General features: G+C 46.6%; 1 protein-coding gene across 1 annotated transcript in view; it reads left to right on the forward strand.

Annotated features, from left to right (window-relative positions):
* The window catches only part of HTT (huntingtin), a gene marked incomplete at its 3' end in the record, with an annotated part of 80,199 nt that overhangs the window by 13,082 nt on the left and 40,899 nt on the right, over positions 1–26,218 (forward strand). The window contains exons 10-31 of the mRNA XM_083368057.1: positions 200–280; positions 1,407–1,744; positions 3,034–3,157; positions 4,506–4,621; positions 5,511–5,622; positions 6,686–6,826; positions 7,965–8,123; positions 8,215–8,303; positions 9,599–9,738; positions 9,855–9,918; positions 10,443–10,543; positions 11,906–12,052; positions 14,550–14,670; positions 14,870–14,946; positions 16,054–16,205; positions 17,670–17,875; positions 19,041–19,167; positions 21,423–21,553; positions 22,519–22,629; positions 23,395–23,472; positions 24,488–24,711; positions 26,052–26,130. Coding sequence (XP_083224183.1) covers positions 200–280; positions 1,407–1,744; positions 3,034–3,157; positions 4,506–4,621; positions 5,511–5,622; positions 6,686–6,826; positions 7,965–8,123; positions 8,215–8,303; positions 9,599–9,738; positions 9,855–9,918; positions 10,443–10,543; positions 11,906–12,052; positions 14,550–14,670; positions 14,870–14,946; positions 16,054–16,205; positions 17,670–17,875; positions 19,041–19,167; positions 21,423–21,553; positions 22,519–22,629; positions 23,395–23,472; positions 24,488–24,711; positions 26,052–26,130 — 2,918 coding nt within the window. The remainder of the gene's footprint in view (positions 1–199; positions 281–1,406; positions 1,745–3,033; positions 3,158–4,505; positions 4,622–5,510; positions 5,623–6,685; positions 6,827–7,964; positions 8,124–8,214; positions 8,304–9,598; positions 9,739–9,854; positions 9,919–10,442; positions 10,544–11,905; positions 12,053–14,549; positions 14,671–14,869; positions 14,947–16,053; positions 16,206–17,669; positions 17,876–19,040; positions 19,168–21,422; positions 21,554–22,518; positions 22,630–23,394; positions 23,473–24,487; positions 24,712–26,051; positions 26,131–26,218) is intronic.

Here is a 26,218-nt window from a genome sequence, read left to right on the forward strand (position 1 = left end):
CCCACAGGACAAAATGACAATCAAGGTTATCTCTAATCTAGAGCAGTCTTTAAATCTGGCTGGATAATTTGAGGCCTGGCGCTTCCTCTCCGCCTCCTCTACAAGAATGGCGTGAACTGGATGGAGAATCAGATAGATGCAGCTCCATCCTAGAGGAAATGCCAGGCAAAAAATTCATATTCTTGCGTTTATTTATCAGCTAAAGTCCTTTCAGGAGAAGAAGAAGGTCTGGAAGAAGATTCTGAAGCCAGATCTGAAACCAGCCAGATGGGCTTTGCAGGTAAGTTGGCTTCTCATTCTTGTGAGAATTGCTGAAATCGATCCACTATTATTTTTCTTTACTCGTGAATTTCCTGCCTTCTTAAAAAAAAGGGGGGGTTTGCATGTATTACATAATAACACCTGTTGACTTGAGCAGCATATCATGAACCTCTCACTTTGCGGAAATGTAGAAAACTGCACCAGGGGTTCCAGGCCGTGTTTTTGTATGGAAAAGCTCAGTAGCCCCCTTTAGACTTTCACAATAAACCATGACTTAGCCATTGTGTTGAAAAAAATTTTTTTTTAAATATAACTCCAGATGTCGCACAAGACCAAATGCAGCAGTTTTGAATTTTTGAAAAGATAGGTCCTAGGCCAAGGGTACTCAGGAATTCTGGGAGTTGAAGTCCATGAGTCATAAAAGAGCCGAGGTTGCCTACCCCTGTCCTAGGCGAAGCAAAGCAAGACTTGTTTTCTTTTGTTATGGAAACAATACAGATAATCCTTGACTTACAACAGTTTTGTTAGTAGAATAGAATAGGAATAGAAAATTTATAGAATAGAATAGAATTAGAACTAGAAGAATAGAATAGAATAGAATAGAATAGAATAGAATAGAATAGAATGGAATAGAAAATGAATACAATAGAATTAAAATAGAGAAATGAAGAATTAGAATAGAATTAGAATAGAATAGAATAAGAATAGAATAAGATGGAATAGAATAGAAGAGAATAAGAAGAGAGAATAGAATAGAATAGAATAGAATAGAATAGAATAGAATAGAATAGAATAGAATAGGGTTTGGCTCTTTGTGTCGGCAAGCGGGAACTTCAGATCCTGCCTCACCTTCCTGCAACCAACGTCTTTAGTAAAAGTTCTTTTCTCTTCAAGCAGTTGAGAGTCTACTTTCCCAAATGACTGTTTTGGGTAGGGTGTGACATTATGCTAATTTCCGTGTGAATGTGTGCTTTAATCTTGGCTTTCCTTTATTATAAGGGCTTCGAGGAAGGGATCTTTTGTGGAAACAGAAGAGAGGAATTCCATAAAAACAACAATTACCGACACGACGATAACGTTTCGATGGGTCGCTAACGGTGCTTTACGGCGCACCGGAAACCTCATGCGGTTTCTCTTTCTTTTAGGCTCTGTGAAAAGTGAGCTCAGCAGCGAATTAACCCCCGCCTCGGGCCTCGTGGCGGCGGCCAGCTCATCCTCTGACCCTCCGGCTTGCGACATCATCACCGAGCAGCCCCGTGCCCAGCACGTCTTGCAGTCTGAGTCGGAGCTCCCGGCCTGCGATCTGACGGGCGCGGTCCCGAAAGCTGATGCCGACGCCGAGATGCTGAGCCGGAGTTCCAGCCAGATCAGCGCCCTCCAGTCGGAGGTGAACGACGGCACCTCGTCGCCCCTCAGCGACAGCTCCCAGACCACCACTGAAGGGCCGGACTCGGCGGTGACCCCGTCCGATTTCTCTGAAATGGTAAGAGCGCTGCCGAAGGGCTGCACGAAGGGAGCGTCGTAAGGGTTCCAGGGCTTATGCTTCGTGATTGTGGGGTTGGGGTTAATCTTTCCCCCCCACACACACACACACTTTTCCCCACTCTTTTTAACACTATTGGGTTTGTCTGTGGAGGTTCTCGGTCATTCCAGGTCCTGGTTGTCCCCAAAGTGCTTTTTTTTCAGGAGGCAACGGGACTTTCTTGTTTTTCCTTTGAAGACGTTTCACTTCTCGTCCCAGAAGCTTCTTCACCTCTGACTGGATGGTGGGAAACGGGGGGGGGGATTTATACTCCTTGCAGGCAGCTGGTCCTTTGCCTCCTTTTAGAGGGTCGTTGAGGCCACTTGGAGCTTTGCCTGTGTCCTCAGGGTCACCTGAGTGGTGCAAATGGGTGTGGAGCCTCCTTGGGACCGCTGAAAGGACTGTGTTGTAGGCTGGAAATGTCGTATCCCACTCACTCTAGACAAGGACACTTTGGCTGGTCCTGTTAGACATTCTTAAGGCTGCAGGCTCAACTGAGAATGCCTGGGGGGGGCGGAAAGTTCTGGAAGAATCATATATATATATATATATATGAGTCAAATATTAACTATTTAGATTACCTTGCTAGGCCCCAAACATGGGGCAAATCTTTATTTCCTGTTTTCAGCCTATCTTGAAGGCCATCGAACAGGCTGTAGTCACACCGGACAGTTAGTAATTTACACAAATATATATATATATAGAATAGAATAGAACAGAATAAGAAGAGAGAATAGAATAGAATAGAATAGAATAGAATAAGAGAATAGAATAAGATGGAATAGAATAGAATAGAATAAGAGAGAATAGAATAGAATAGAATAGAATAGAATAGAATAGAATAGAATAGAATAGGGTTTGGCTCTTTGTGTCGGCAAGTGGGAACTTCATATATATATATATATATGTATGTATATATATATATGTGTGTATATATATATATATATATATATATATATATATATATATATATATATATATATACATACATACATATATATATATACATATATATACACACAGACAGAATTTTGGTAAAGTTTCAGCGTCATTTACATTTCAGTCCAAACCAGGGCTTTTCAAACTTTGCAACTTTTATGACTAGAGGACTTCAACTCCCAAAATTCCTGGAGCCAACCAGGAACTCTGGAAGTTGAAGTCCACAAGTCTGAAAAGTTGTCAAGTTTGGAGATCTCCCCCCCCTCCCCCGATCTCAACTGCTTTGAAAGCTTTTTCTGTGTACAATTTAGATTCTAGAGGGTGGTGAGAATCAATACTCCGGAATGCAGATTGGACAACTGCAGGATGAAGAAGAAGAAATGAGAGACGATCTACACAACGAGGCCATGGATCCTTTCCGATATTCTTGCCTTGGTACGTTGACCTCTAGTAGAAGCAAATACCTGATAGTCCTCGACTTACGCCTACGATGGAGTCCAAAATGTCTTGTTGCTAAGCGAAACATTTGTTAAGCGAATTTTGTCCCCTTGTACGACCTCTGTTGCCACAGTGCTTAATTGAATCACTGCTGTTGTTAAGTTAGTCACACGGTCGTTGAGTGGATCTGGCTTCCCCCGTTGACTTTTCTTATCAGAAGGTCGCAAAAGGCGATCACGTGACACCCCCCCCAGGACGCTGTGACCGTCGTAAATGTGAATCAATGGCCGAGCGTCCGAATTTTGATCACATGAACATGGGGGATGCTGCAAAGGTCGTAACTCTGAAAAAAGTCATAAGTCACATTTTTTTCTTTGCCGTTGTAACTTTGAACGGTCATTAAATGAACTGTTGTAAATCGAGAACTACCTGTAGTATTAGTTACATTAATATAATTATTATAATTAGGAAAATTATTATTATATAAAACTTTTATTCATTAAACCTGAAACTCAGTCAACTGAACACTCAAATTGATTGGCACTAAATGGTTGACACGGATTGCTGCCAGCATCCTAGGTATCAGCCAGGTATCCTTAAAATGTAAGATGTTCTGAGTAGCGTAGTTTTTTGTAGCTTTGCTGGAGTTATTGCAGTTGTTGTTGTAGTAGTTATTGCAGCAGTTATTATTATTGTTCATCGCACAGTCAGCCACATGTTCAGACTGGATTTGGCATTTTTATCTACCTATCAAGTCCTTACCAAGGACCTGGGATAGGCAGATGTGGATGTTGGATGGTATCACAGATCTCGTCGCAGGATGGAAGCAGTTCCCAGTAAGGCCGCCTTTTGCAATTGACTAATGGCAAATTTGTCAATGCCAATTATTATTATTAATCATCGCACAGTCAGCCAGAAGTTCAAACTGGATTTGGCATTTCTGTCTACTTATCGAGTCCTTACCAAGGACCTGGGATAGGCAGATGTGGATGTTGGATGGTGTTACAGATCTCGTCGCAGGATGGAAGCAGTTCCTAGTAAGGCCGCCTTTTGCAATTGACTAAAGGCGAATTTGTCAATGCCGATGATGGTGTCCAAGTGGTGCTCCGGTTGTTTTGGGATTGCACCCAAGGCGCCTATTACTATTAGTACTCCCCTTGCTTGCCTTTGCCACAGTCGTTCTATTTCCATTTGTGGGTCTTTGTATTTTGTGATCTTCTCCAGTTCTTTCTCGTCTCTTCTGTCTCCAGGCACTGCCACGTCCACTATCCAGAGATGACGATGATGATATGATTATTATTGTCATTGCTGTTGTTATTATTATTATTATTATTTTATTTTACAGAGCTTCAGCGATCTCATTTAGCGAAAAGCATGAGCCACAGCCGGGAGCCTTCAAATGGCAGCGTGGAGAAGCTTGGGCCGAAGGAAGAAGCTGAGCTGGCTGACCATGGAAATAAGGTCAGTCTGATGGGGGGGGCAAGGGGACCTGAGGTTGCTCCGGTGACCCCCCAGGTTGGGCAGAAGGGCGACCCTCTTATGGATGGGAGAGCAACAGTGTCAGCTGAATATCTTCTCTGGCAGGGATGGGCCAATCAACAGAGAGTCCTCAACTCACCCTCACAGTTCAGCCCAAAGTTTACGTCGTCAAGCGAGACGTTTGCCCCGTTTTACGACTTTCCTTGCCCTAGCCACTATGTGCATCCCTGCAGTTGTTAAGTTAGCAAGGCGGTTGTTAAGCCAATCCGCTTTTAACCCATTGCCTGGGCTTGGCTCAGAAGGTCGCAAAAGGGGGTGACTTGAGCCCCCCCCGTCCCCCAGGGACACTGCGACCCGTCGTAAGTGCGAGTCAGTTGCGCCAAGCGTCTGCACTTTGCGGGGACGCTGCGACGCTCATAAGGGTGAAAAATCGTCCTAAAGGGCTTTTCCCGGTGCCGTGGTGACTTTGATCGGTCACCAAATGGACGGTTGTAAGCTGAGGACCGCCTGTGAGTCTGGACTGTTGTGGAGGGCTGCGAAGACACGCGGAAACGCACACACCCCCGTGCATGAATTGGGGGGGGGGGAAACCAGCAGTCGCCTTTAAAACAAAAGCAATGCAGTTATGTTGCACGCATGACGTACACTTGTTTATATTTGATTTTTAATTTTCGATTGACCTCACTCAGGGACAGAGCCAAAGAGTCGGATGTGGCCCAGGTTGTGGGGATGGTAACATTTTGTGGGAACCTTTGATTCTTTGACTCTCTTGGCATCCTAAACAGCAACGCTCTTTGGTTGACCGGTGTACTTTAACCTCCAATAAAATCGAATTGGATTTGATTTGATTTGATTTTGCTTTTAACCGCAGCTCTCCAGAATTAAAGGCGATATCGGGGGCTATCAGGATGGAAGTGCTGCTCCGTTAGTCCATTGTGTTCGCCTCCTGTCGGCCTCTTTTCTGCTCACAGGAGAGAAAGGGGGTGAGTTTGCCACACACGGGGTCCCTGCAGAGAAAGAATGAAGCCATTGACCCCTGTCCTCCTGGATGACGGATTTTCCCATGTATTTTACCAGGAAACAGATAGGGTAGCCTAGAAAAGTCAGTGCCCTCCTAACCATACCCAAGCACTCCGAGTTTGTTGGCAATGTCCATTTTGCTCTCCGAGTTCATGGTGACCTAACCCTAACCCTAAATGGAATTTTCCTCCAATGGGATTTTCCAATTTATTTTACCAGGAAACATAGATAGGGCAAGCTAGAAAAGTTAGTGCCCTCCTAACCATACCCAAGCACTCCGAGTTTGTTGGCCATGTCCGTTTTGCTCTCCAAGTTCATGGTGACCTAACCCTAACGCTAAGTGGAATTTTCCTCCAATGGGATTTTCCCATGTATTTTACCAGGAAACAGATAGGGTAGCCTAGAAAAGTCAGTGCCCTCCTAACCATACCCAAGCACTCCGAGTTTGTTGGCAATGTCCATTTTGCTCTATGAGTTCATGGTGACCTAACCCTAACCCTAGGGGTTTTCTCTGGAGTAACTATCATATCAGCAAATTCTGCTTAAGTGTGTTTTTTAACAGAGCAAAGGCCTTCCAACAGACAGTCCTCAAGCTTCAGCTAGGCTCATAAGATTAGAAACACATACAGTGCATTTTCTTCATAGCACGCTGGCTGAGGAATTCTGGGAGTTGGAAGTCCACAAGTCATAAAAGGGCCAAATTTGAAGACCCCTGGGCTAGCATGTCTTCTGCAGTTTCTGTAAAAGCAATAAGCTCTTTTTCCCATAGGAGTGAGGAGGCCACAGCGCCCTAAAACATTGGTTTTTTCCTCAAAAAGTGGCTCCTGGGTGGGTCATCTCTGGTCCTTCATAACTGCTTCTGGGATGTGACGGCATTTAATGATCCCTTAATGGTAAAACATGTCGTTGGTATTTCTGGCGCTTGCAAAGTGGTGTTTTCTCAAGTCAAAAAAATAAGGGGGGGGGTGTCAACCAGATCCCTATATACTGACCCACCCACCTGACTTCCTGTTCCTCCTCTTCTAGCTTTGGTGCCGGATAAAGAAGTCCGGGTCAGCGTCAAAGCCTTGGCCATCAGCTGTGTGGGGGCAGCCGTGGCCCTTCACCCGGAAGCTTTCTTCAGCAAACTGTTCAAAATGCCCGCTGAAAGTGTCAAAGAAGAAAGCGGTTGGTGTTTTGTGGATTCTTTTTAACTCTGTGTGTGTGTGTGTGTGTGTGTGTGTGTGTTTGTGTGTGTGTGTGTACACATACGCATATAGTTAAAGGTAAAGGTTCCCCCGCACATGCGTGCTGGTCATTTCCGACTCTAGGGGCCGGTGCTCATCTCCGTTTCAAAGCCGAAGAGCCAGCGCTTGTCCGAGGACGTCTCTGTGGTCATGTGGCCGGCATGACTAGACGCCAAAGGTGCACGGAACGCTGTTACCTTCCCAACGTAGCGGTCCCTATTTTTCTACTTGCATTTTTTACATGCTTTCGAACTGCTAGGTTGGCAGAAGCTGGGACGAGTAGCTCACTCTTTTACGCGGCACTCGGGATTCGACCCGCCAAACTGCCGACCTTCTGATCAACAAGCTCAGCGTCCTAACCCACTGAGCCACCGTGTCCCTACATACGCATATACACATACACATATATGTATACATACACACATATACATACACACACACACAGAGAGAGAAGTATTACTATAATTAGATAAAGATTTGTAATCAGAATATCATATCTTGGTATGAAAAGGGAAATAAGAATACGCTAAGAAGTTTGAATAAGGGAAGCTTTTTGATTACCCGTATAGAATTTGTTTCGAAATTATAAATAATTGGGGTATTTTGAATACGGATGAGAAATTAAAATTGAAAAAGCGAAAAATAGGATACCGGCTAAATAAATGGATACTGAGTGCAAATGCAATTAAGATATGTTTTGGTTTGAAAAGATACTCTAAGCTGATATTATTGATACTGATTAGAAAACTGCAACAAGCACTGCTATTCCACTGTATTTTTATGAACCACAATAAGAATGGCATTTGCTTCGTGTGGGAAAATGTCTCTCACCAGAAGAAGGGGGGATGTATTGGATGTATTGGATGGTGTAATATTGGAGCTAGTTTGAAGAAGCTGATCCATACTACGGAATTGCTAATGGACTCGGTCCTCACGTTGTCTATTACGCACTTGATTGTAAAAATAGAAAATTAATAAAATATTTATTAAAAAAACACGATTTGGGGCGAGTCTGGCTTAGAGGGACTTACGCACACGTGCGGGCTATCTCTTTACTTATTCCTGATTCATTTTCCTAGAAGAGCAGTACGTGAAGGACATTGTGAACTATATTGACCATGGAGACCCCCAGATCAGAGGCACAACCGCGATTTTATGCGGGACCATTATTTACTCCATCCTGGTCCAGTCTTGCTTCAGTGTGGAGAGTTGGCTAGAAAATATAAAAGCATCACCAGGTAACAGGGGTGAAGAAGGCCACAGTTTTGTGCCCGAAAGGGTTCAAGGTGAAGGCAAAGTGCCATGGCCTCTGCTGTTCTTCCTCTCCAGGTACGCTGGTGGACTGTATCTCCTTGCTCCAGAAGACCCTAAAAGACGAGTCTTCGGTCACCTGCAAACTGGCCTGCATAGCTGTGAGGGTAGGCAAACACCTTTAAAACTGTTATTTCTTCTCGACGTCCAGCAATAACACTTAGACTTATCTACCGCTTCACAGTGCTTTACAGCCCTCTCTAAGCGGTTTTACAGAGTCAGTCTGTTGCCCCCCCCCCCAAACAATCCAGGTCCTCATTTTACCGACCTCGGAAGGATGGAAGGCTGGGTCGACCTTGAGCCGGTCAGGATCGAACTCCTGGCAGAGGGCAGAGTCAGCCTGCAGTGCTGCCTTTTAACCACTGTGCCACCGTGGGAAGGAAGGGAAGGAGGGAGGGAGGGAGGAAGGAAGGAAGGAACGAAAGAAGGAAGGAAGGAAGGAAGGAAGGAAGGAAGGAAGGAAGGAAGGAAGAAAAGTAGAGGGAGGGAGGAAGGAAGGAATAGCAGACTTATATATCGCTTCACAGTGCTTGAGAGCCCTCTCTGAGCGGTTTACAGAGTCAGTCTCCTGCCCCCCCCCCCAACAATCTGCGTCTTCATTTTACCGACCTCGGAAGAATAGAAGGCTGAATCAACCTTGAGCCAGTCAGGATCGAACTGCTGGCAGAGGGCAGTCAGCCTGCAGTGTTGCATTCTAACCACTGCGCCACCATGGGAAGGAAGGAGGGAGGGAGGGAGGGAGGGAGGGAGCGAAGAAATAGTACTTATCACTTAGATGTGTATCCCACTTCGAAGTGCTTTTCAGCCCTCTCTCTCTAAGCGGTTTTACAGAGTCAGCCTCTTGCCCCCAGCAATCGGGGTCCTCACTTTATTGAGCTTGGAAGGATGGAAGGCCAAGTCAACCTTGAGCCAGTCAGGATCGAACTGCCGAACTGCTGAGTGGTGCAAATGGATGGTGGAGCCTTCTGGCTGCGGGATGTTTTTTCTCTCCCGTTCCTGTCGCCTGCCATGTTTCCTGGAAATCCGTTCATCCTCCTGCACCGTTCAAAGGCTGTTCACCCCAAAGGGCAGATTCTCAGTCCTCCAGGTCGTGCTTGTCCCAAAGGTGCTTTTTGAACCTCCCCGTAGCCGGAAGGCTCCACACACCCACTTGCAGCGCTCAGCTGACCCTGAGGACGCAGACAAACCTCCAAGTAGGCCTCAGCGACTCTCGAAAAGGAGGCAAACGACCAGCTCTCTGCAAGGAGTATAAATCCTTCCGTTCCCCTCCCACCCTTCGGTCAGAGCTGAAGAAGCTTCTGGGATGAGGAGCGAAAGGTCTTCAAAAGGCAAACAGAGTTCAGTTGTGCCTCCTAAAAAAAACGCACATTTGGGAAAAGCAATGGAATTTTTCTCTTTTCAGCATTGTATCATGAGCTTGTGTGGCAGCAGCCACAGTTCCTACGGGCTGCAATTGCTGGTTGACCTCCTCCTCCTAAGAAACTGCTCCTACTGGTTGGTTAGGACGGAGCTTCTGGAAACGGTGGCTGAAATAGATTTTCGGTACGCATCCGTATGTTACTTCTCTCCCCCCTGCCCCCGGGACAAATTATGTTGTCTTTAGCATTTAACGTGATGCTTGACCATAACAGCGGCTTTTATCTTCTTTTGCTGCTAAGGCTAATCCAATTTTTGGAAGAAAGGGACAGCAACCTGCATAGAGGGGATCATCATTATACTGGGGTGAGTAAGCGTCAGGGTGAGGCCGGACGTAATGTGGGTCAGGCCTGCGTGCTTCATTTCGTGAAAATAGTTATCGGTGCATTGAAAGAGAGCTGCTGTTCTCCGCTTCTTCTCCTTCACGGCACGTTTATCTAAAGAGTCGATGTGGTGGAACGCAGTCTGGATTCCCAGGCGGGAGGGGCTGCATTCCGGAGGAGCAAGAGACAACGCGGTTCAGATAGCTTGTGTGAGAGAAAGAGGGTGAAGACGTATCCTGCCGAATAGTTCCCAGAATATACGTTTGATGTTTGAAGTAATCTTGGCGAGATTTCTGCCCATGGGTGAGGGACAGCAAAGAACACTGCTTGGAAGAACCTCAGCACCGTTTTTTCTTGGGTTTTAGCATCCTTTTAAGATGGGAACCCAACCCTGGATTTCTGTCTGACTTTAATTTGTGGTTATTTCGAAAATTATAGGTGCGGTCTACAAGCTGCTTGAAAAATAGCTTTCCTTGACCAGCTTTTGCACTGCTTTTCCCCCCACAGCTGTTAAAACTTCAGGACCGGGTTCTGAAAGAAGTCATCATTTCTCTCCTGGGGGACGAAGACCCCAGAGTCAGGCGCGTGGCAGCGGCGTCTTTAGTAAGGTATTATCCGTTCAGCGAAACTTAATTTTTCTGTTCTTGCCACATTTGCTCATTTTTTTTCCTACGGAAGGAGAGCGTACGCTGTAAATCTGATGCATAATGGGAATTGCGCTTTAGGAATAGCAATTGTCAACCGGCAGGGGTTTAATAACCCGAATATGTTTCATGGGAAGACTGCGCGCGTGGCCCAAAATGCACTTGTCCCAAGGCTTCCCCAAAGTGCAAAGTTTACATTCTCCTACGGGGAAGGATTTGGAGCCCATTGCAAAAGCTGGAACGTTGAATGGTAGGACTTGAAAGGGAAAGGAAAAGCGAATGCATTATCAATGGCTAAATTGAAGCCAAAACTCACTGATTTCTGCGTTGCGATTGACATTTCAAGCTGGAGATCAGCGAGGCTGAAAAGCCGGAAGGCAGCCTGTCGAAGCAGGCAGTTCCGTAACGTGAAACTTGCAGCTATGCAAGTTGCTGAAACCCACAGCCATCTACTGTTGCTGGGATTCAGTTAAGGCCTGTTGTTTCCCATCCTGACCCCCCCCCAGCCCCTCCCCCCAAAAAACTCCAGCCACGAGGAGGGAACACTAGGGGCAGAAGGATATAATTGAGTTTTAACTGGCCTACTCAATGCCTCACCGGCTGTCCTGTCCGGCAAGTATAAAAATAATCAGAATAGAGCTGGAAGGGACCTTGGAGGTCATCTAGCCCAACCCCCCTGCTCAGGCAGGAAACCCTATACCATTTCAGACAAATGGCTGTCCAGTCTCTTCTTAAAAACCTCCAGTGTTGGAGCATTCACCACTTCTGGAGGCAGGTTGTTCCACTGGTTAATTGTTCTGACTGTCAGGAAGTTTCTCCTTAGTTCCAGGTTGCTTCTCTCCTTGACTAGTTTCCATCCGTTGCTTCTTGTCCTGCCTTTGGGTGCTTTGGAGAATAGCTTGGCTCCCTCTTCTTTGGGGCAGCCCCTGAGATATTGGAAGACTGGTATCATGTCCCACCTAGTCCTTCTTTTCGCTAGACTGGCCGTACTTGACCCCTGCACCAGGCGGCATGGCAGCGGCACGTAAAGAACCCACACTGGCACGCATTCCGTGTATAAGAATGCTGTCCTTGTATAAGATGCACCTGATTTTTTGAAAAGGGTGTTTGCAGGGGGAAAAAATAGCGTCTCGTATATGGGACAATACGGCAATCTGCTTCGTTCAGGGCCTGCTCTAAGCTGCTGTCTATTTTCTCCACCACCTTCCCCCCCCCCCACAAAAAGGATGCTTGCACACCGGGTGGAAGCTGCCCAGTGTGTCCCTGGTTTTCTTTTTTCCTCTTTGTAAGAAGGCCCTTCTCACTTGTCTCTCTTATTTCTCACAGGCTGGTTCCAAAACTGTTCTACAGTTGCGACGCCGGGCAAGCTGATCCAGTCGTGGCTCTGGCGAAGGAGCAAAGCAGCGTCTACCTGAAGCTCTTGATGCATGAAACACCACCAGCTTCCCAGTTCGCCGTGAGCACCATCACCAGGTAGAGCTCCCTTTAGCAGGGAACAAACGCCTCGTTCGGTAACGTTCCTTTAAATCGGTGAGGAGAGCCTTCTGTTATTACTCACCTCTTCCTTTTGACTTCGGATAAATCTGTCGTCGAGTTTAGCTTGCTTTGTCCACGGAGATTCTCCGTCATCCAGGTCAGGGTTGTCCCAAAGGTGCTTTTTTCAAGAGGCAACCGGAGTTTCTTCTTTTTCCTTTGAAGACGTTTTGCTTTTCATCCCAGAAGATTCTTCAGCTCTGACTGGATGGCGGGGAATGGGAGGATTTATACTCCTTGCAGAAAACTGGTCATTTGCCTTTTTTTTAGGGAGTCGTTGAGGCCCCTTGGAGGTTTACCTGTGTCCTCAGGGTCACCGGAGTGGTGCACATGGGTGTGGAGCCTTCTTGGAACAGCTGAAAGGACTGTGTTGTAGGTCACAGTCCTTTCAGCAGTTCCAAGAAGGCTCCACACCCATTTGCACCACTCAGGCGACCTTCAGGAGACAGGCAAACCTCCAAGTGGCCTCAGCGACCCTCTAAAAGAAGGCAAATGACCAGTTTTCTGCAAGGAGTATAAATCCTCCCATTCCCCGCCATCCAGTCAGAGCTGAAGAAGCTTCTGGGATGAGAAGAGAAATGTCTTCAAAGAAAAGCAAGACAGTCCAGTTGAAAAAGCATCACTGAGGACATAGATAAACCTCCAGGTGGCCTCAACGACTCTCTAAAAGAAGGCAAACGACCAGCTGTCTGCAAGGAGTATAAATCCTTCCGTTCCTCCACCATCCAGTCAGAAGCTGAGGAAGCTTCTGGGATGAGAAGCGAAACGTCTTCAAAGGAAAAACCAGAAAGTCCAGTTGCCTCCTAAAAAAGGACCTTTGGGTTTAACTTGCATTCTTGTACTTGCTGGAGTTTAACGGCTGAATTACTTGACAAATTAGGTTTCCAGCCGCAAACTGAGCGGGATCTGGGAGTCCGAGTGGACGATCAGTTAAACACGGGCCAGCCGTGTGCGGCAGTAGCCAAAAAAGCGAATATAGTCCTGGGTTGTGTAATCAGAGGCATAGAATCAAAATCACACGAAGGATTAGTACCTCTTTATAAATCCTTACTAAGGCCACACCTGGAATCCGGCATCCAGTTTTGCTCACCCCATTAGAAAAAAGATGTTGAGACTTTGACAGAAGTGCAGAGAAGAGCAACTAAGACGATTAAAGGCCTGGGGACTAAAACATAGAAAAAACGGTTGCAGGATTTGGGTTTGGCCAGTCTAGAGAAGAGAAGGACTGGGGGGGACATGATAGCAGTCTTCCAGTATTTGAGGTAAAAAGGTAAAGGTTTCCCCGCACATGCGTGCTAGTCGTTTCCGACTCTAGGGGCCGGTGCTCATCTCCGTTTCAAAGCCAAAGAGCCAGCGCTTGTCCGAGGACGTCTCCATGGTCATGTGGCCGGCATGACTAGACGCCAAAGACGCACGGGACGCTGTTACCTTCCCACCGGAGTGGTCCCTATTTTTCTACCTGCATTGTTAGGTGCTTTTGAACTGCTAGGTTGGTAGAAGCTGGGACGAGTAACAGGCTCTCACTCTGCTATGCGGCGCTCGGGATTTGACCCGCCAAACTGCCGACCTTCTGATTGACAAGCTCAGCGTCCTAACCCACTGAGCCACTGCGTCCCTTCCAGTATTTGAGGGGCTGCCCCAAAGAGGAGGAGGGGGTCCACTTATTTTCCAAAGCACCCGAAGGCAGGACAAGAAGCAACGGATGGAACTTACCCAAGCAGAGAAGCAACCGGGAACTAAGGAGAAAGTTCCTGACAGCGAGGATAATTAAACAGTGGAACAACTTTGCCTCCAGAAGTTGTAGGTGCTTCATCACTGGAGATTTTTTAGGAAGAGACTGGACAGCCCCTTTGTCTGAAATTGTACAGGGTCTCCTGCCTGAGCAGGGGGTTGGACTAGATGACCTCCAAGGTCCCTTCCATCTGTTCTGATTAAACGGAAGGTCCTCTTCAGGTCAAATAAAGCCTCCATTAGAAGGGATATAAAAGACGCGGTGGCTCAGTGGGTTAGGACGCTGAGCTTGTCGATCAGAAGGTCGGCAGTTTGGCCGGTTGAATCCCGAGTGCCGCGTAACAGAGTGAGCACCTGTTACTCGTCCCAGCTTCTGCCAACCTAGCAGTTCAAAAGCACATAAAAATGGAAGTAGAAAAATAGGGACCACGACGGTGGGAAGGTAACAGCGTTCCATGCACCTTTGGCGTCTAAGTCATGCCGGCCACATGACCACGGTGACGTCCTCGGACAAGCGCTGGCTCTTCGGCTTTGAAACGGAAATGAGCACCGGCCCCTAGAGTCGGAAACGACTAGCACGCATGTGCGGGGGAACCTTGACCTTTACCTTTAAATGTTAGATGTTAAATGTCCTTTTCCTCCTTAAGCAGCCCCGATGAACGTTTGGTAAGAAAAGTTTTAATGACCTGCATCCGTGTTGTTCTAGAACATACAGAGGGTACAATCTGATGCAAAGTCCAGCAGACGTCATGGTGGAGAACAATCTTTCCAGAGTGATCTCGGCGGTATCCCACGCGTTGACAACCTCGCCTTCACGATCTCTGACGGTGAGTTTTCATCCTGGATCCTTTTTGACGTCCCAGATTTTTACCAGTTGGGCTTTTTATTTTTTCTTTAAGACTTGTCGTCCTTTCTTCCATCTCAACTACGCCCGTTTATCTACCAAAGCAGCGCCCCGCGCTGCGTCTCTCCCACATTTCCCTGTTCTTGCTGATCCTCATATTTTTCCTCCCTTGCGGTTCCCAGTTCGGCTGCTGCGAAGCCTTGTGTGTTTTGTCCTCATCATTTCCTGTTTGCACCTGGAACGTGGGATGGCATTGTGGGTAAGTTGCAGCTGGTTAGCGTTTCCTTCCTGGAAAGGGTGGGGGGGGGGTCCAGAGCAGGGGTCTCCAGCCTTGGCAGCCTTCCACTCCCATGCTGGCTGGGGCATTCTGGTGCTGATGGGGGGACAATAATCTACAAAGCATGTATGACCAGCTCTTTTTGATCCCCTGCCACAGTTTGGCCCAGCCCGATGAATTCTTTTTTGTCCCCTGGGGTGGGAGGCCCTGGTGTGTCCCATAAGAACAATTTATTTTGTGTGTGGGGGGGGAAGTGTTCTGTTCCAGCCTACGACCGGCCCTGTTTGTGTGTCAGGGACAACCCCTTTTTCCTTTTAACAATCAATAGGCTGGAAAAACCCCAACCCAAATTTATTTACAGTTCCAAATGGTAAAGTCTTTCAAACAAAAAAGCAGCAGAATATTTTCTTCAACCAGAAATACATGATTCCAAACATCCAACAAGAGTCAACAAACAAAGAGTCGAAACAGATTAGCAAGAACAGACCAGGATTCTCTGTGAATGTTTCCAAACGGTTGCCTTTAGCAACCAGCCCCACCCACACCTTCCCCTTTTATCATCAGTCCCAAGGCGTGGCTTCTCACTGCCTTCTCCTCCTCTCACTGAGTTGCCTCATTGATTTTCTCTGCTCTGCTGGATTGCCTTCTGCTTCTAGCATCTCTGAACAGATTCAGCTGTGACTCCTCTGAGTCCGACCCCTCCTCCTCACACAGCTGAGCCTCATGAAGAACACAACTGGAGGGGCCAGGCTGAGAGTCCTACAGTGCATCAGAGCCTTCCTCTGACACCGAAGGCTCTCCAAACCCCTCCTCCTCCTCCTCCTCAGACTCAGCTGCTGGGAGCACAGGCTGACACTGAATCACAACAGGAAGTCCCTGTGGAGTCTTGCCTAACCCCAAACCTCACGCAAGCAGGATAGTGAGTGCACACACACACACCCCCCACCCCCCCGCTTGTGGGGTGAATGTTAAGTCATGCCAAATAATCTTTTGGCAAACAAACCTGCCTGCACTACGTTGCACTTGCTCCGTGCCAGCGTTTTATTCCTCCGGTGGTGGAAACTGATCATGTTGAAACTCGAATTCCAGTTTTTCTCTCCCGGGAGGCATGGAAGAGCCACAGGAGAAGAGCACGGTCGGGATGGTGGGATTGCTGCTGTCTCTCCTTTCCTCCGTTTCGTTCCCTCTGGATCTCTCCGCTCACCAAGACGCTTTGGTCCTGGCTGGCAACTTGCTGGCAGGTAAGAGAACAATTCATCTTCACTCACAGGTGTTGAACCCTGGGGAGCCTTATCTGTCTATACAGTGTTGTTAGTTGTGAAGTCGTGTCCGACCCATCGCAACCCCATGGACAACGTTCCTCCAGGCCTTCCTGTCCTCTACCATCTTCTGGAGTCCATTTAAGCTCACGCCTCCAGCTTCAGTGACTCCATCCAGCCACCTCATTCTCTGTCGTCCCCTTCTTCTCTTGCCCTCAACCTTTCCCAGCATTAGGCTCTTCTCCAGCGAGTCCTTCCTTCTCATTAGGTGGCCAAAGTATTTGAGTTTTAGCTTCAGGGTCTGGCCTTCTAAAGAGCAGTCAGGGTTGATCTCCTCTAGGACTGACCGGTTTGATCGCCTGGCAGTCCAAGGGACTCGCAGGAGTCTTCTCCAGCACCATAGTTCAAAGGCTTCAAGTAGTGGCCCAAAATTATGGAAACCTTTTGGGAAAAGTGTATTTTTCAGGTTTGATGGCTAACAACACTACTTTTTTTTTTAGAGTAATACCATAAAATTATATATCAATGGAAAGATAATTTAGTCAAGAGTGTAATGCAACAAAGTTTGTTCCGTTATCTGTATTTTATGAAAAGTTACAGCCAAATAACCAGAAAAAGGAAGCGCAACTTGCTTAGGTTGATATCAGGTAGCTTTCCCATATATAATAATAATAATAATTATTATTATTATTAATAATAATAATAATAATAATAATAATAATAATAATAATAATAATAATAATAATAATATAATTTTATTTATATACCGCCCTTCTCCCGAAGGACTCAGCAAATGTTAAGTGTTTGTTAAGTATTTAGAGTACCTTGCTAGGCCCCAAACACGGGACAAATCTTATTTCCTGTTTCAGCCTAACCTTAACAAACACTTAACACATATCTCCCTTGCTTCTCAGCTAACAAAGCGAGAAAGAGCCAGTGGCCTAAAGGTTAGAACAATTGCCTAAGGTGCAATCGGCCCAGGTTCGAATCTCAGAAGGGTATGGCTGATTGATGAGAACAAATAAGTTTGAAATGATCATATCTGTTTCCCTTTAATTCTTTGTTAGCAATCCAAAAAATTTACACACACACACACACACACACACACACACACACACACACACACACACATATCCATCCTATATCCAGGCTTTCCACTTAGACACACCATCCCAATGTTGTCGCATTTCCTACGTTACAAAAATACTATACTGCTTATCTGTCTGATGACATCTACCAGTAGCATCTTCTCTGATCACAAACTAGCCATTTCTATAGCAACCTAATTATTCAAACCCAAAATCAAAGTTTTCATTTTTTTCCCCCCTCCCCACCTCCAGCACAAAACCCCACTCTCCACGTAGAAATGAAAGTCTTTCTTTTCTTTAATCAAAACAATTCAGCCATCTCTAGTTTTTTGTTTTCCAACGCTTGTCGTGCTTTCAGCCAGCGCTTCCAAATCGCTGCAAAACCCTTGGACGCACAGCGAGGACGAAGCGAGCGTTGCCGCCGCTAAGCAGGAGGATTCGTGGGCGGCCCTGGCTGACCAGACGCTCGCCCTGATGGTCAACCACCTCTTTTCCCATTTGCTGAAGGTCATCAATATTTGCTCCCACATTCTGGACGATGCCGTTCCCGGCCCGACACTAAAGGTACGTTTGTTGCCTGGACGTTGTTGGCTTGTTTTGAGGTAAGGGGGAGCGTAAGACTTTGTTTCGGATAATCCTCGACTTCACAACTGTTCGTTTAGCGACCGTTTGGGGTCCCCCTGCTCATTCCCAGCACTTGAAATTCATCCACTCCAATTATGCATCGTTTGGCCGTGAACACCAGAAGCATCGCTCTTCACCTGACCTCTTCTGTGAATTAGGACAGGGGTCTCCGACCTTTTTGGATTATTAATTATTATTATTATTATTAATTTAATTTCTATACCGCCCTTCTCCCGAAGGACTCAGGGCGGTGTACAGGGCAATAAAAATACAATAAAAATACAATGTACAAAAGTTAAAAAATAAGATTAAATAGAACTAGCCCATTACAATAAATAATTAAACATTACTAAATAAAATACCCCAAACCCATTAGACCAGGCCGGCTTGGATTGGCGGCCCGGTGGGAGAGGGAAGGGCAGGCGCCTTACGTGCGCATGACCAAACGTGAATGCAGCCACACGTGCGTACAAACAGCCTGTGAGCATGTGCACCACACAAACGGCTGCGAGTATGTGTGCGAGGCTCTCAGCGACATGCGGGGCCTGTGTGAGGATTGTGGCACTGCCAGGCTCGTGGCGATGCTACCACCAGTGCGGGCTCGCGCTGTGGCCCGCAGTGATGCCGCCCCGGTGCCAGGATTGTGCCGCCAACCCCCTCCATGCAAGGATTGCGCCACAGCCCACCTGCAGCCCGTGACGCTGCCGCTACCCGCACATTTGTAGCAATGCTGCCACCTTTGTGTGGCGTGCCACTGCCGCTCGTGGCGCTGCCATCCCCCGCGCAAGGTGTGTGGCAACGATGCCTGTGCGATACTAGCGGCACTGCCACCGCGGATGGGGCTTTGCTTGTTTGCGTGGACTGGTTGCTGGCATGCCACGGCTCGCTGCTGTCCACGGCCCGGGGGTTGGGGACCCCTGATTTAGTGTACGTTTGCAGAGTAACAGAGTAACACAGTGGGAAGGGACCTTAGTCAGGAAACCCTAAACCACTTCAGACAAACGATTGTCCAGTCTCTTCTTAAAAACCTCCGGGGGTGGGGCACGCCCCCCCCACTTCCAAACTGGCGAGAAGGATTTTTTTAATTATTATTTTTTTCCTCCAGGCCACGTTACCGTCTCTAACCAACACACCTTCGCTGAGTCCAATCCGTCGCAAAGGGAAAGAAAAAGACGTTGCAGAACAAGCCACGGCAGCCATAAGTCCTAAAAAGACCAGTCAAAACAGCCCAGGTTTGGAGAATGATGTGATAAAGTCTAAATGATTTTTTTAATAGATAGATAGATTAGATCAGACATGTCAAACACAAGGCCTGGGGGCCGGATCCGGCCCACGAAGTGGTTTCATGTGGCCCGCGAAGCCATCCTGGAAACAGTGAGGGAACGGCCCCCACTGCCTTGGCCCTGGCCCAGAGACCCTCCTTCTGGCAGAGACCCTCAGATCTGTCCCACTCCTGCCCAGGCCCCCATAGGCACTCTTGATGCGAACAATGTAGAGCTGGCCATGCCCACCCAGTAGGCCATACGCACTCTAGCCACACCCACCCAGTAGGCCATGCCCACCCAAGCCACACCCACCGGGCCCCTTGAGGGCAACCGCAATGCTGATGCGGCCCTCAGTGAAATTGAGTTTGACACCCCTGGATTAGATTATAGATATAGATATAGTCAGATGTAGGTGTAGACATAGGTATAGATAGATATAGATAGATAGATAGATAGATAGATAGATAGATAGATAGATAGATAGATAGATAGATAGATAGATGATAGATAGATAGATAGATAGATGATAGATAGATGATAGATAGATAGATATTATTAAGGAAGGCTCTTTATTCAGTTAAAATGGAACCCAAACTTGAATCCCAACTTATAATAATAATAACAATAATAATAATAATAATAATAATAATAATAATAATAATAATAATAATAATAATAATAATAATAATAATATAAAATAAAAAAAAGTTGGAAGGGACCTTGAAGGTCATCTAGTCCAACCCCCTGCTCAGGCAGGAAACCTTATACCATTTCAGGCAAATGGCTGTCCAGTCTCTTCTTAAAAACGTCCACTTGTCTGATTCTTGGCTCGTAGTTAGGACGGTCGCTGTATCTCAAAGTCACGTGATTCCCCTTTTGCGACCCTTTGGCCAGGCCAAGTCAACGGGGGAAGCCAGATTCTCTTAACAACCGGGTGACTAGCTTAACGACCTGCATTGATTCACTTAACAGCCGTGGCAAGAAAGATCGTAAAACGGGTCAAAACTCGCTTAGCAAATGCCTCACTTAACAACATAAACGTTGCGCTCAACTGTGGCCGTAAGTTGAAGACCTCCCCCCCTGTGTAAAGTGCGTTCAACTCTTCTACGCAAACGTAAGATCGAAACGGAGAGGCGGGGGCATAACCGCCAGGAATCTTGTGGAATCTTAAAAGACGAATACATTTCTACGTATGACAACCTTTTATTGGATTATAAAATAAAACACCGAACGCAAATAGTAGGACCCAGCGGGGAGGGAAAAGGGAAAAAGAGATGGGGGAGGGTGGGGAGAAAGAAAAAAGAGCATTGACCTCTGACTTCCTCTGTGGCAGTAGAATAAAGCATGAACATCGACTTTCCACCTTTTACTTTTCCCGAGTAGCGTAAACTCGCCGTTTCTCTAGCCACAGTTCAACCTAATCAGTAAATCCCAAGTTCAACGTTTCTGATTTCTGATCCCGACAGTTTTTGTGAATTACTGTCCGGCTCAGTCCTCAGCTGCTGCTCCCCATGAGTTTCACGGATGAAATTCCTTTAGGGTTTACGATTAAGGCAGGGGGTCCCCAACCCCTAGTCCGTAGACCGGTAGAGAGCCGCGGCATGCCAGCAACCGGTCCGCACAAACCAGCAAAGCCCCATCCGCGGCATGCAGGTAGCACACAAAACCGCGCACCCTCCAGTCCGTGGAGAAACCTCTTCCCGCGGAACCGGTCCCTGGGGCCCAAAAGGTTCGGGACCTCTGCTCTAAATCAAGGGTCCCCAATCCCCCGGTCCGTGGACCAGGAGCGGGCCGTGGCATGACAGTAACCGGTCCGCAGAAACAAGCAAAGCCCCTATCTGCGGGATGCAGGCAGCACACAAAACCACGTGCCCGCCGGTCCGCGGCAAATCCTCTCTCCGCGGAACTGGTTCCTGGTGCCCCAAAAGATTGGGGACCTCATGATTAAGGCAACTTCATCTGTCACACGTAGCCAAGCAGTTCCAAGCATGGCCCCCAGAAGCCAGGATCCCTCGGCTCCATGCTCTTCAAGTTAGCTGCCGAGTTTGGGCTCTCCCTTGGAACAGAAGGAGAGGGAAAGAGGTTAGCTTGCGGCGTCCGTTTGGCCGCAGTTTGCCTAGAACTGACTTCCTTCGCGCGTAATCCACAGAGGTATTGAGAGGAGCGCTCAAGAGCGTTAACGTTATTAAGGAATTTCTCTCTCTCCTTGCTTGATTTATCAGCTCCCCGGCAAAGTGACATTTCCAGCCCCGCTCCTCCAAGTAAATCATCCTCCACGTTGGGTCACTTCTATCATCTCCCATCCTATCTCAAGCTCTACGACGTTCTGAAGGCAACCTACGCCAACTATAAGGTATTTGTATCCCAGCACATTTCCTGAGTAATCCATGCCGCAGCGTTACGAATTCCTTAGATCTTGGCTAGGAAGTGCCGGCCGTTGACTCGTAGCGCTGATGCTTTTTGTGTTTTGTATAATCTGGAGTCCGCGCTCTGCCCTGCTTTGGTTTGACTTGCAAACTGCCTTTTCTGAAGTTTTGGATAGAAATTAAGGAGTCTTTCTTTCTTTTTGCCAGCTGTCAGAAACATGCCTTACTAGCTAAGATTGTGTTGTTAAATTAGGTCACTCGCCATTGGGCCTCTCCGTCACCCGTAGATTTTCCAAGTTTGCAGGGAGAAGAAGACCTCTGTCTACAGGGTCACTTCATGTGATTTCTGCTATTGCTTTTTTTTTGGCTTTATTTTAATATATGAGGTTCTAAGCCAGAGGGGGAACTATGGCCCCTTTTATGGCTTGTGGACTTCATCTCCCAGAATTCCTGAGCCCGCCATTTTAATATGTAAGACCCAAGTTCTGAGGTGGGGAACTACGGTCCCCTTTTATGGCTTGTGGACTTCAACTCCCAGAATTCCTGAGCCCGCCATTTTAATATGTAAGACCCAGGTTCTAAGGCAGAGGTGGGAACTACACAGTGGTGGGATTCAGCCAGTTCGCAGAACCGGTAGCTAATTTTTTGTTGCCCAGGCCCAGAATGGACTTCCAGAAGTGGCATCCACACAGAGAACTGGTTGTCCACATATTTGAATCCCACCACAGGATCTACAGCCCCTTTATGACCTGTTGACTTCAATTCCCTGAATTCCTGAGCTAGCAGGGGTGGGGAACCATGGCCATTTTATGACTTGTGGACTTCAACTCCCAGAATTCCTTGAGCTGGCTGGCTGAGAGCTTCTGCACTGGAGACAAATTCCTTGTGTGTCCAATCACATTTGGCCAATAAAGAATTCTATGTCTGTCTTTCTTTTTCTTTATTTGGTAAGGTCACACTCGATCTCCAAAACGTCAATGAAAAGTTTGGTGCATTCCTGAGATCAGCTTTGGACGTTCTCTCTCAGATCTTAGAACTGGCAACTCTACAAGACATTGGAAAGGTGGGTTCATGCTGGCTTACAGTGTTTTCAAATGTCTCTCAGCCAATTCAGTTAGAGCAGGCGTCTTCAGACGTGGCCCTTTGATGACTCGTGGACTTCAGCTCCCAGAATTCCTCAGCCAGCGTGCCTGGCTGAGGAATTCTGGGAGTTGAAGTCCACGAGTCATCAAAGGGCCATGTCTGAAGACCCCTGAGTTAGAGGAACATATGAAAACATAATTAATGTTAATTAATGTAGACTATTACTTTAGAACAGGGGTAGGCAAGCTTGGCTCTTTTATGACTCGTGGACTTCAACTCCCAGAATTCCTGAGCCAGCATGGCTCAGCTTGGAAACCTCTTCCTTTCCCCTCAGCATGGCTGGCTCAGGAATTCTGGGAGTTGAAGTCCACGAGTCATCAAAGAGCCAAGGTTGCCTACCCCTGGTTTAGAGCTTTGAACTCAGCTCACAGGCTTGTTGCAGGGAAAATAGGAAGGAGCGTTAACAACTAGGTTCACCGCCTTGAATTATTTATAAAAACAATAAATAAAAAAAATCTAAAAACTAATTGATGCTTTGAACACTATTGTGATTGAGTGATAAGAATTAAGAGTTTCGTGGGGCCTAAAAATGCCAAACATGTTTGCCTTCTGCGGAATGTGCACAGCCTTCCAAGAAAAGTTGTATTTCTTCATGGAACTTTGTATTCTTAATTATTCGTTTGCTACTGCAGCATGCTCAGTGCTTGTTTGGGCAATGCCTTAATTCTGCCTTTCTGTTTTTTAGTATGTGGAAGAAATTCTGTGTTACCTGAAATCCTGTTTCAACAAAGAACCAGTCATGGCGACGGTGTGTGTTCAGCAGGTAACAAAGAATCTTTAAAATGTCTCTCCTTGCGTCTTTCTCGGAGAAGAGTTCTTCCTTCAGTCAGCTGCATTGCATTACTTTAATCCCTCCCAGTGTAGATTTGAACCCAAATTTGACACAACTGTCTGACCCAGGGGTAGGCAACCTTGGCTCTTTTGTGACTCGTGGGCTTCAACTCCCAGAATTCCTGAGCAAGCATGGGGGGAAAATTGGCCCCTTCATGACTGGTGGACTTCAACTCCCAGAATTCCTGAGCCAGCATGGGGGAAACTTTGGCCCCTTCATGACTTGTGGACTTCAACTCCCAGAATTCTTGAGCTAGGATGGCTGGCTCAGGAATTCTGGGAGTTGAAGTCCACGAGTCATAAAAGAGCCCAGGTTGCCTACCCCTGGTCTGACCGAAACCTCACTTCAAAATGCTGTGTGTGTGTGTGTGTGTGTGTGTGTGTGAGAGAGAGAGAGAGAGAGAGAGAGAGAGAGAGAAATTGTGCGTGTATGTTGACAATGCAGTATAGGAGATAATATATTAAATTAAGATAAAACCCTAATAAAATCCCATAATATGGAGCCCTAGAATTGCAACGGGATAGATGTTTTAATTGGCTATCGTAAGGAAGCTAAGCTTCTAACTGCTTCTGGTATGGCTGTGATAAGATCCTCCCGGCTGCCTTAAAATTTCCTAAGGAGACATTCTTGAACTCTGCGTGTTATCGTTTGTTCTGGAGCAACATAAGTCACATTGCGGGCCCTTGGGCCATTCAGCAATCAAATAAATAAGCAGAAAGTCAGTTGGATGGAGGAGGGCAAGGACCAAAAGAGGGTGCAGAGTCTCCCCTTTCAAGATCTCCAGCTGGTGCGGGCTCTGGTCCCATCCATCTCTTCTAATGGCAGAGCTTAAGGCCGCCGCCCTCCTCCTCCTCCTCCTCCTCCCTCCTCCCCCATTCTCTTTTTGGTTTAGCATCACTGTGATTTTCCATACTCTCACGAAGCTGCTTCTTCCCGCTTCCAACAGTTACTGAAGACCTTGTTTGGCACCAACCTGGCCTCTCAGTTCGACAGCTGGTCTTCCAACGCTTGCCGAGCTCAGGGCAAATGCCAGCGCTTGGGCTCCTCCAACTTAAGGCCGGGCCTTTACCACTGCTGCTTCATGGCCCCCTACACCCAATTCACCCAGGCCCTCGCCGATGCCAGTTTGCGGAATATGATGCAAGCCGAGCAGGAACGGGACACCTCGGGGTAGGAGGCACTTTTATCCTTCCAAACCGGTGACCAGTTTGCCATCCTGTCTAGAATGACTGAACTCTAAAGGCAGGAGAAATAGACGCCTAAGTATTGCAGTGCTTTAAAAAAAAAAAAGGGGGGGAGGGTTTCCAAGCTTGACAGCTTTTAAGACAGGTGGACTACAACTCCCAGAATTCCCCAGACAGTTGAAGTCCACCTGTCTCAAAGTTGCCTACCCTTGCTTTGCAGATTTACTGTGAACAGATTGGACAAAGTGCAGAACGTCTTAAAAGTCTCAATTAGCCATTTGTTGGAAGTAACAACAAATCGCTCTTGCTTATTACGCTTTGCATAGAATTGCTGGTTAGTTATTGGGGGAAAAAAATCTTCTTTGTTAGAATCTGAGCCAGTTAAACTTTAACGTATGCAAAAAAAAAAGCAGCTACCAAATTATTCTCTGTTTTGAAAATAAAAGGATCCCTTTTTTGGGGGAGCCAAAAATTAAAATTGGTAAAATCTGTCCACCGTGCTAGACTTTTAAGATAACTGGGATGATAGTAGGTTTTATGGATGTTTTTATCCCAAGAGATTTTAGCTATCTAGAGGTTTTTGGGGAGGTGGTACACAAATGCTACTTTACTTTTGCATTCATTTTAAAAGCACATCCAAGTCTGTCGTGCAGAACCTGTTGCATTTATTTATTTAATCTGTTTCTAAGGTGGCACGATTCGTTGGTAGTATACTAAATAAAATAAAACGGAAAAAATGGCAGCGATTATTAACACAGTCGTTGCCGTGCTTTTTGCTGGGATGTGTTCAAACGGTAAAAGCAAGGGAGATGGATGGTTAGTTAAGAAGTATAAATAAAAATAAATGAAACCAGACATAATCCCAAATAGAGCCTTGGTGGCGCAGTGGGCTAATGCCTCCTTAAGTAACCCCAGCTGCCTGCAATTAGTGCAGGTTCGCGTCCCACCAGGCTCAAGGTTGACTCAGCCTTCCATCCTTCCCAGGTAGGTAAAATGAGGACCCAGATTTTTGGGGGCAATTAAGCTGACTTTGTAATAATGCCGCTTGGGGGCAAAAGCCCTAATAATAAGCAGGCATATACATAGAATGAAGGCTATTGCTAAGCACATTGGTTTGTGCTTAAATTGTAAGCCGCCCTGAGTCTTCAGAGAAGGGCGGGATATAAATGGGATTAAAATAAATAAATAAATCGTGTCACCTTGTCTCATGCCTACCCGAAGCTGCTTGTGTTAGCTCAGGTTCAGTTACAAAGGTTTTTTTTTTGTTGTTGTTGTGTGAATCGTTGACTCTAAATCCTAACCCTGTGTTAATATTTGCTCTTATAGCTGGTTTGACATATTGCAAAAGGTTTCTGCGCAACTGAAAACTGGCGCCACAAATACGGCTAAGCACCGGGCTGACAAGGTACAACACAAAGCACATTTTTTTTAAAAAAATAAAAAATACTGTAAGAGAAACATGTTGAATATTTATCTGGGGCAGGGTATTTTTC

Source organism: Vipera ursinii (genome assembly GCF_947247035.1).
Source record: "Vipera ursinii genome assembly, chromosome: 7".
NCBI classification, from domain to species: domain Eukaryota; kingdom Metazoa; phylum Chordata; class Lepidosauria; order Squamata; family Viperidae; genus Vipera; species Vipera ursinii.